General features: G+C 36.1%; 2 protein-coding genes across 2 annotated transcripts; one reads left to right on the top strand and one right to left on the bottom strand.

The window, feature by feature from the left end:
• Positions 1-2,826: 2,826 nt before the first annotated feature.
• On the top strand, positions 2,827-5,987 carry LOC145161436 (uncharacterized). Its single transcript, XM_079080947.1, has 2 exons — positions 2,827-3,818; positions 5,234-5,987. The coding sequence occupies exons 1-2, from the start codon at positions 2,938-2,940 to the stop codon at positions 5,871-5,873; spliced, it is 1,521 nt and encodes a 506-aa protein (XP_078937073.1). The 5' UTR covers positions 2,827-2,937; the 3' UTR covers positions 5,874-5,987.
• LOC145161435 (uncharacterized) lies at positions 5,954-9,854 on the bottom strand. The gene is made up of 12 exons (XM_079080946.1): positions 9,681-9,854; positions 9,561-9,611; positions 8,914-9,089; positions 8,604-8,791; positions 7,690-8,514; positions 7,527-7,604; positions 7,175-7,448; positions 6,883-7,082; positions 6,730-6,806; positions 6,549-6,650; positions 6,286-6,472; positions 5,954-6,208 (listed from the first exon to the last, which is right to left on the bottom strand). The coding sequence occupies exons 3-12, from the start codon at positions 9,086-9,088 to the stop codon at positions 6,119-6,121; spliced, it is 2,196 nt and encodes a 731-aa protein (XP_078937072.1). The 5' UTR covers position 9,089; positions 9,561-9,611; positions 9,681-9,854; the 3' UTR covers positions 5,954-6,118.
• Positions 9,855-10,891: the final 1,037 nt, after the last annotated feature.

Below are 10,891 nucleotides of genomic sequence, written 5' to 3' on the forward strand. Positions count from 1 at the left end.
CCGACCTATATAGTAATGAGTAGGAAGACCCGGGGGTTAGCCCTAAGCACTATATGCTAGTATGATATTCAGGACCAAGGTCCAGTGGTAGCGGGCGGGTGCCCAAGGAATGGTTTGCATGATAGAATATACTTGTTGTCTGTGAGATACATGTATGTGCCTGGTAGGGAGGTGAGTGTGGGCGAGGTCCCGTAACTCACAAATAGCAGAGTGTGGACGGTGTTCCATAGCTCATTAGCAGCAGAGCAGGGGCGAGGCCCAAGTTAGGAAAGGAGTGAGTGTGGACTGGGCTCGTATCTCACTATCAGAAGGAGTGTGGACGGGGTTCCATGACTCATCAGTAGCAGGACAAGGGCGAGGCTCAAGATAGGCGAGGCCTTAGAACAGGATTCAGTAGTATATGTTTGGTTATGTGTTGTGGTATGTTTATGTGTTAGTATATGATTAGCGAGCGGGGCCCAGGGACAGGCGGGGCCTAGGAGAAGCAGATCTGTATCCGAGCGGGGCTCAAAGTCAGGCGGGGCCTGGAGCGGCGGGGCCGTTGTAGCGGGCGAGGCCCGAGGTAGTGGGCGAGGCCCAAAGTAGCGGGCGTGGCCCAGTATTTGCAGTATGTGATTATGCAGGGTATGTGGTAGGTTGGGGAACTCACTAAGCTTCGTGCTTACGGTTTTCAGTTTTGGTTCCAGGTACTTCTGGTAGCGGAGGGAAAAGCTCGGGGTGATCGCATGGCACACACCATTGATTAGACAGTCTGGGATGTTTTACTCTGATAATGAAAATATGTTTTGGATTTAATACTTTGGTTTATGTATGGTTTCGTTTATGGTTTGACAATTATGTTTTAAGTAATGATTTTAAAGGAAATTTTTAGTCATGAATTTTGGGTCGTTACAGTGGTGGTGGTGGTGGTGGTGGTGGTGGTGTTGGTGGTGGTGGTGGTGATCGTCGTCATCATCATCATCATCATCATCATCATCATCATCATCATCATCATCATCATCATAATAATAATAATAATAATAATAATAATAATAATAATAATAACATATTTATCAAAGAATGTATTAACTTGTATTATTACTTACCCAATCTACTTCTGCTTGCGGTGTACACCAATCCCGACTTTCTTTAAAGCGCATTTGTCTCCCGCCGTCAATATGTTTTTCGGGTCTAGTCCATTTGCTCTCTATAATAAGTCAAAAACAATTAATATATTTGTATAAATGTTGATAAAAATTTTATATAATACAAATAAATTTAATTACCTCCTCACAACGTCTGTCTGCATATGATCTACTTCAATGAAAACTCGAAGTTTGGCCCTACTTTCTTTATCTTTTTGGCACTGCTTCCTATGCCTCATCCAAAAAAAGAGGATCAATCATGGCATCTCAAGTTTGGTCGTCCAGATCTTCCGGTGGACATTCCCTTGCACCTTCCACGTAATTATATTCGTTAACTTCATCAAAATATTTTTTCACATGTTTGTGTTCTTTATAAGCTCTTTGGCGGTCGCTATTTACAGCCGCCAGAACGGCTTCCCACATATATGCACCCCGATACATATCAAGATAAAAATGTCTACCACAAAAAAACAAATTTAATTAGTAAAATAAATATTTAAAAAATATAAAAATTTACACATATAAAAAGTATTGTGCACTTACTTCTATCTCAGGATACACAGGTTCATAGAAACGGAAAGGAATACGCCTCCAAGTCCTAAAATGGAGTGGTACATGTTCTGCCACATAATTTGAGATAAATCTTGTCAACATTTTGCCATTTTGACCTATGAATTTATAGGTTTCTCCGTCGTTATCAACTTCCACGGGTAAATGTTTTCCACCGCCGCTCGAGAACTTTTTTTTTTTTTGCATATTTAAACATCTTCCAGTAAATTTAAAAATTCATGTAACTTACAAGATAAATAACCCGTTGGTATATTGCCTGCGCCCCCGTGTGGAGGTCTCCCCCCCCCCCCCCCCCCCATGATGTCGATATAGGCATCTAGTTATACGACGTCGTATCATTTTCTCGCAACTAAAAAAAATAATAAGAACCTTATACCGACGACATGTCGTCGGTATAGAGTTCACAAGGATCGTCATTTTCTTTACCGAGCAAAGTTACATGAAATCAACATCGGTTTTATTTACTGAAACACAAATTATAAAAAAAAATTGGAAATTATAATTTTCGTTACCTATATCGACGACTTATCGTCGGCATAGTTTTCAGAAAACCGCATAAAACCTTTTCGTTCCCGCCTAACCTATTCAGACGATATGCCATTGGCATAGAGTTCCAAGTCAAAGAAAGTTGGTCAATATTGGTCAACTTTGTACCGACGACACTTGTTGTCTGTATTGATGTCGTCGGCGCATGTGGTAATTCTTGTAGTGAGCAAACATATATATAATTATTTGATTACTTCATCAAAATGCTACTACTCACTAAATACCATTTATATAAACTCGTAAGAGTGGTCGAATGATAGAACGACGTGGTAATTAATTAAAGTGTTTTAAAGAGGAAGAAAATAATTATGTCAGATTTTATTTATCGATCACAATTCTTCCTATCAAGATGTTGGTGATGGTTTAGATTGCTTCACATGATTTGATGTGTGGGGTGAAATAGGTTTACATACAAGCTAGGTCAATAAAGTTAACCATCGTAAAAAAAATAAGAAATAATTAAATATTATTATATATTCCATCATCTTTTGATATTTCTATCTTGTGTTATCATCTTCCTCCCTACTTATTCCTCTATATATATGTGTGTATGTGTGTTTGTAGCTCATCCTTCAAGTCCATAAATATACACCGATACATCCTCATCTCTCTTTCTCTCTCTAATCTCTATATATACAAACACATATTCGAGTTTTCGTCAAGATCAAGTGTAGCATATATTCTTTTACCGATTCCTATGAATTTCTATACACCATCAATATCTCTCAAAATGCCCCCTTCTTCTTTTCCTGACATTTGGACTTGGATTCAAAACCTACCACCACTAACACAATGGCAAACAAACACCAAATCCATACGCATTATTTCTTCATCTCAACCATCTCTTGAGCTCTCCATTTCCAAAACCCTAATCCACTCTTCTTCCTTCTCCTTCTCCATTCGTGTTAATTACAACTTACCCATCTCACTTTGGACCTCTAAACCACTCAAATCCGCCATTAGCAACACCTTGTTCCATGAACACACCATCTCCAAACTCTTGACCAATATCATTAAAGATATCCTCAACTACACCCCCATCAAACCCTCCAATTCTTTCCTAAAACTCCCTCAACCCAACTCGATTCCCAACCTCAAAGACATATTCAATTTCGTGTTCCTGGCGCTGGTTTTCATAGTATCGATCTATGAAGCTCCACAAGATATCCGGTGTGATTGTATAAACATGCTTAAAGATCAATTCGCGAGTTCATGGGCAAGGGAAACGTCCAAAAGGTTGATGAGGTTAATGGGGTCGAATACAGAAGAACAATGGATGAGGTCCATGAATCTTGCGATCACAAACTGGATGACAGAGCTACGAGCAAGGAATCACTGCCTGAAAGCGCCATCACCCATGTATTCTTCAGCGATTTCAGGATTAGGGTTATGGAAAGTTCAGCTGTATTGTCCAGTGATTGCTATGGAGATTGAGAAGTGTAATAGTCCTGGACAAGAAGATCAAAAACTTGGTTTTTCTTTGAATTATCATCAGGTTGAAGGGGTGATCCAACTGAATCATCAAGTGATGGTTCGAGAGGAATGGATTGATGTTTTGGTTAGCATCGATAACGTGAGGTATGGATGTTTTCTATTTATATACACGTTTTATTTTAGTGGGTACTTACATATATTTAATTTAAGGTTCTTAAAACTATATCCCTACTGTCGTTTTCGTCAAACTCCTTTTAACATATAACTCAACAAAAAATATATATATGATTTTGATAGTATAACTGTGTCTGAACAAACTCCTTTACGAAGTTAAAACCATATGATTAATTTATGTATGATAAATAGATAAAAGAAAATATAGACGATAATCAAGTTGTTTAGCACTTAAGGTGTGTTTTTTTAATCTTATTTCCTCTTAAAGATTTAAAAAGGACCAGAACTTTTACTTCCTTTTTGTGGATTCTTTTTGTATTATACTTTAAATATTTATGTTGTTTTATATATATATATAAACTATCTATAAATATATTCAACTACTTCTAAGAAGTATAAAGATAAATATAAATAGTAAGTCAAGACAATACAACATGCAAACATAGTTCTCAAATTTCATACTTAAAAGACTAAACACCCATATTAATGACCTTAACTGGTTTTATATTGCTTGAAAGAAAAGGACACCGTTACTAAATGTAAGCATGTGGTCAAGACTCGTACGTATTCTTTTGACCCCACCACCATTTGAGTTCCTTTTAGGAAAAGAGTTCATAGAGATAATAGGATTTTAATCAAGATAATTATCGAATCATTTCTTTTAATTTGGATAAAATTACATAATTAGCTTATATTGTTTGTCAATATGTCTATGCACTAATGCACCTGTCCTTGTAATTAAATTTATTGGGATGGTTGGTACCTATGATTTTATTTTATTTCAAAAATAAATATAAACTTATTATCTTACATCTAACTTGATCTTTTTATGACTTTTTTCTTTTTTAATATAAATTAATATTTAAAAATTAGAAAATTGTCACCCACAAGGCCACAACCCTAAAGCCAAACTATCACTTTGTGTCCACAACCACCACCATTATTCCTGCCATAAAAGAATCAGGTCCTTTAAATTTAAAATATTAGTTTGATTTCATAAACCCAAATCCTAAGCCCACCCATCACTTCCATTTTGCAGCCAACACCATTGTCCGCCGTAATTGAACTCGAAATCGCACAACTGAACTCGAATCAAATCCTAAGTCTGATAACACAGAGGGATGGGGTTGGTGGGATCGGCTCTATTTTCTTTTCTTTTTTAATTGAAAATGATTAAAAATCTATAAAATAAATTAAAAAGGATACAAAAGTAAATCTACATGGTAAAAACCAATCCCGCAAGAAATAACCACAAGAACAAACATGCTAACTTTGGCAAAGCTCAAGGATCAACCGTATAATTTTATATATAATTTTTAACACGAAAAGCAATAGATTCATATTTGCTAATGGTACTTATCTCAATTTATTATTTAATTAAACAGATGTGACGTGATAAGGCTCGTGAACGACACGCTCCTAAAAGAGCGTGGGGCAGGAATCGAGGAAAAGCACTTCCCATCACGCATATCCCTACATCTCACACCCACCATCCAAACAAACGTCTTAAGCGTTTCCGTTAGCCGATCATCTGAGAACCCTTCACGAGAAATCGGCGTCGAGAGATCCATCGAAGGCTCATTCGAACCACCAAATCCTCACATCGGAATATCCGTTTCCGCCGGTGAAACCGTCACCACCAACCTCAAGCCATGGAAATTCGAGCAATCAGTCTACGGCTACAGCGGCACTTTCAACTGGTTCCTTCACGACAGCGTTAATGGACGAGAAGTTTTCTCATCGAAGCCTTCAAAGATCGCGATGCTTCAACCAAAAGCATGGTTCAGAAACCGGTATTCCAGCGCTTATCGGCCGTTTACCAGGCAAGGAGGAGTTATTTTCGCCGGCGATGAGTACGGAGAAAGTGTGTTGTGGAAGGTGGGAAGAGGCGCGATTGGGGAAACGATGGAGTGGGAAGCTAAAGGCTCGATTTGGTTGACTTATTGGCCTAACAAATACAACACTTTCTATACTGAAACTAGAAGGTTGGAGTTCAGTGAAATTCTCCAACTTACTCTAGCTTGAATCTGACTTCTAAATTCAGGAATTGTTCCATGTAAATTATTATGTACACGAATAATAGTGTGATATCAATGGCTGTATAATAATAATTAATAAAACAAAACATACATTTTCATAGTTTTTCCCGATGTACAGGTAGCCATGCAAAACGATCACTAACCAATCCAGATCAGACAGGTGTGAAGTAGGAACAAAAAAGTCAACACTATATCTCTAATATCTCACTATTTTGTTCATAAAACTCAAATTCACATCACAATCGCTGAAAAGTGACTTCTTTTCCCAATTGCTTTTACATCACAAACCTCCCAACCACTTCCTTCTTTATAACATTCCACCTGCCAAAAAAATGGTCAAAACACAAATGACAAAAACAGTTAGGAAAAGAGTCAAAGTCATGTTTACATATACATACAATCTCCAAAACTTTATTGTTGTCCGTGGATCCTCCAATTGCGTACAGTTTTTCTCCAATCACAAAAGCACCAAAATTGCCTCTACAAACATTCATTGGTGCACACTCCACCCAACAACCCATTCGAGTATCAAAACATTCAACTGTCTGTAAATACTTTTCTCCATCATATCCTCCAACAGTGTATCTATATTACATATATCAACAAAAGGTTACATGAATTTATAAGCAATTCAAAAGAGAACACCAAGTTATAAACTTACAGTTTCTCATTGAGTACAACCATGGAATGGCAACCCTTCCCTTTGTTCATATCCGCAAGTGTTGACCACTTTTCTTCACGTGGATCAAGCATTTCAACAGAACTACATCACACAAACAGTTTTAGCAATTAGCATCCTCTTAATTAATTAATTAATTAATTAATTATATGTTGTTTGTTACCTTGAATAAGATTGTCCATCAAACCCACCAGTAACATACAGAGCGTTGTTGAGTTCTGCTGCTGCTGGACCAGACCTCTAGAAAAAACAACAAATTTGAAAATAAAACTTGGAAGTGGCGTTTTTGTAAATATGAATGTAACAGTAACAGTACCTTGCTATTCATGGAATGAACAGGGAGCCATTTCCCATAGTTGAGATCCAGATATTCCACCTCAGATGAAAAATGGCTTTCTTTGTTACCACCAGCCACAAAGAGTTTGTTGTTGACTGAAGCACCAGCAACATGGATGTTGCTCCAATACAAAGGTGGTCTTAAAACCCACTGATTAGTTGTTGGGCTGTATGATTCAACTATACCCAAAAAAAATTAAAAATTATTATTACATGATGGTGGTTATAAATAAATTTTAATTAAAGTGGTTATTATTTATTAGAATAATTACCGATAGGTTTTATGCCACCAAAATGGTAAAGTTCACCATTCATGGTTGCTGCTGATCCGTATTTCTTTACAACATTCATTTGGGTGAGTGGGATTCTAATATCATAACATGGGTAATATGAATCCAGACATGGCAACCATAAACAACCATCAAATCCCCCAACAATCATCACCGACTTCAGAATCTTTGAATCATTCTTGCTTTCTTCAACACATCCAGACTCCAAAACATCAATCCTGTTTTGAAGCTGCTGGGTTTCTAGTTTTGATTTATCCTGAACATCCAAATCACATAAAGTAATAGAAATACAACAAATAAAATACATAAGAAATTTTTTATAATTGTTATGTACCAGTTCTTGTTCTAGCAGATTGATGTTTGTGACTTGCTTCAAATGTGATCCCTTCAGCTCTTCAACTTCTTTCAACAACTTTTATGAAATAAAAATATAAGCTTGATTGGACTATAACATATCAAACCAAAAAAAACATACAAAATGTGAAATATTGTTTTACCTTGGCAACCAATGACTCAAGATTAGTAGAAGAAATCTCTAAAGCTGTAACTGGCACTAAAGAATTGTCTTTTACATCATTTTCTTCTACATTGGTCTCACTTTCCTTACTACACAATGGCAGCTGGTGATCAGGATTGTCATCTAACAATTGAGATGAAGAAGATGGCAACTCGTCTTTGTTGGTGTTTGTATCAGGAGGATTCAACTCTGATACAAAAGTTGTCTGGACACATTGAGCTTTATCTATGGCAGTGTGAGTGAGCTTGGTTTCTTCCCAACTGTTTGTTGACAACACTTCATCTTCTTCATTTTGCCACTCGTCTTTAATGGTGTTTCCTTCATAACCCCAATCTGATTCCTGTGCCTGAACACACCCGACATCATCATCATCCCAAGTGTTTGCATGCATAACATTACTCGTATCTTCATCCTTTGGCCACTCATCATGGTTTCTTGCAACCACATTATCACTCTCATCTTCGTTTTCAAAACTTGCTTCAGCTTTAAACAGTGCACTCCATGTTGAACTGGTAGTGATGGGAGTAGCATGTTGGCCAACAACAGAAGCATAAGAACATCCCAACGTCTGATTCATGTTCTTAAAACTGTTTGGCTGTCTTAACGGAAAGCTACTCCGTGTAGCAATCTGTGAAGAAGAAGAAGGATTCACAGGGGATGGTGTAAATAGTGACATGAGCTTCTTTGTTTGATGATGATCCAACTCAAAGTAGAAGTGTTTATCTTCATAGTAGTTATCAGCTATAACTGGCTTGAACTGGTTTTCAGACAACGGATGACATTGTTGTCTTACACGAACCCGGACCTGAAATACAAATCACATAAGCTAAGTATCAGTATGTATGTATTCAGACACTTTGTGTTGAGTCATTCACACAAAAGGGAAAATGATACCTGTGCTGGATAATGTGTGTATCCACAGTCCTCTGTATCAGCAACCCAGGCATACCTATTGATGTTCATTGAACCAGGACTTGCAGCTTCAAATACTCCATGAAGCTTTCGATCACTATAGTTGAACAGAAATAGAACAAGCCCTTCCTTTATGTTCTTAATGTATGAGAAATGGGTGGCTGGCAAACCTGTAAAACAAAGGTGACAGACATTTACATTATCAGAGTTCTTCATGACCAAAATATAAAGTTTAAGATCTGAATGTAGAAAGAAAGAAGGGAAAGAGATTTGTGGAAAATAATGAACTAACCAAACAAGTGATTTGTAAGGCATTCGTTGATTGTATTGTGTTTGCAACCAAATATTACAGAACCGAGATCATCTTTTCTAAGATTTCTTGCAGGTACGCTGTAATTTGAAAATGTGGAAGATTCTTTCATATCCTTCTCAAGAATTTTCTTCTTATTTTGCTTCTTGCCTCCCATTCTGCAAGATAAATGTATAAATGTATTTACATTCTTTGTGTATTGTCTCTTTCACCTTAAGGTTTTGGGAAATTACAGATTCAAATCAAAACCTTCATTCGCAATTGCACACTAATTCTACACATACTGGAATAAAGGATCGTTAACTACAACAGTACTAGTATCGTCTATCAACTATGACTTCACAAAAAATTCCCATCTTCACAGATCACACACAGATATGAAATATCGTCTACATAACTTGAATCGCATCAAATATTGTCAATCTCCTGAAAATGTTCATACAAGAAACTAAAAGAAAAAGGCAGAGAAGCAAACTTAGGCATCGATAACCGGGAATCGAAGCCGTACGTTCGATTTAGTTCCAAAATGAAAATGTTCAAAAAAATACGACGAACATGATCGTACTTTTCACAAACACTAAATCATCTGCTGAAAATTTTCTCAGGGAGCAGAGGGAGAAAACCCTTACCTGCTTTAACGGCGGAACCTTTGGCCGATAGCTCCGATCAACAAAAGGTAGCTGTCAGATCACCAAAACTGAGAAACACATTGCGAAATATATGAATATACTGCGCAGATGGAGAAATACCTGCGTTCTTGAGGGTGTGGAGAGTGTAGAAAGTGATACTAAAAAGCGTATCTGAAACGACGGCACTCACTAAGAAGAAGAAAAGAGAAGAAAACGGCAAGGAAGATCAACGAAAAATGATGAAGGAAGACCAAGAATCAGAGTTGGCTGATGTTTTTCAAAGAAGAGAGGAGGTTGGCGTTAAACCTTCAAATTGTGTCCACCATGCCCATGGAATGGAGGCAACTATTGACTGACTACCGGATTGACCGGTTTTGACGGTGATAAAAGGTGAATAGGGCCAGGACACGTCTAACTATTTTGGTACAATATTTGGGATTTCCTTCAAATTTTACCATTTATCTATGTTTGTTGATTTCTTTATAAATTGTTTGAATAATAAGTTAATTACCATTTTGACCTCAAAGGGTTTTCTTTGACATTATTAGAAAAGAAATATTTCACTTTATTACTACCTAAATGTATTTTAAGGGTATTTTCAATAACATGGAATACATTACCTCGAAAACATAAAAGTAATTCAATCACATTCTTTTGTGTGAAAGGTTTTCTATTTTGGGGTTCAAAATTTACAATTGGTATGCTGGTTAAGAAGCCAATAAAAGAAAACGATATATATATATATATATATATATATATATATATATATATATATATATATATATATATATATATGAAATTTTGATAAAATTTAAACCATTTAATGTTTAACAATTCCAATATTTTAACGGATTAGGTTCATAGGTCTTTAGACATTTATTCATATTTAAATAGCTCATTCACTTCATAAAATAAACAAATAGTTGTGTATATATATTAGAAAACGTCATTATACATACAATTACTTTTTTCGTGCATACAATTACTTTTTTCGTGCATGATTTAAAGAAAAAACATCTCTATTAACAAAAGGCAAACTTATACCAAAATAGATCAAAACCAATGTGCCACAAAACAATAATCTAAATTTATGGATAATGTTAAATTTTGATTGGGCATTGCATCTCATTTTTTGTATGGTGTGAATCAAAATAAGAATAAAAACTAAGGAATATTTGACAACCGGAAGCTTGTAAATGAGTACGAGTTATATCAAAAACTCAGTGGCATCTTTATTGGTTGCGTTACGTACTTTTAAAAGAAAATTGATACAAAAGGTATACATAGTGTAATTTGTATTTAATAGTAAGATTTAGGGTATTATAGTAGGT

This window comes from Lactuca virosa, chromosome 2, assembly GCF_052849685.1.
Source record: "Lactuca virosa cultivar CGN04683 chromosome 2, Lactuca_virosa_CGN04683_v6, whole genome shotgun sequence".
Lineage (NCBI taxonomy): Eukaryota > Viridiplantae > Streptophyta > Magnoliopsida > Asterales > Asteraceae > Lactuca > Lactuca virosa.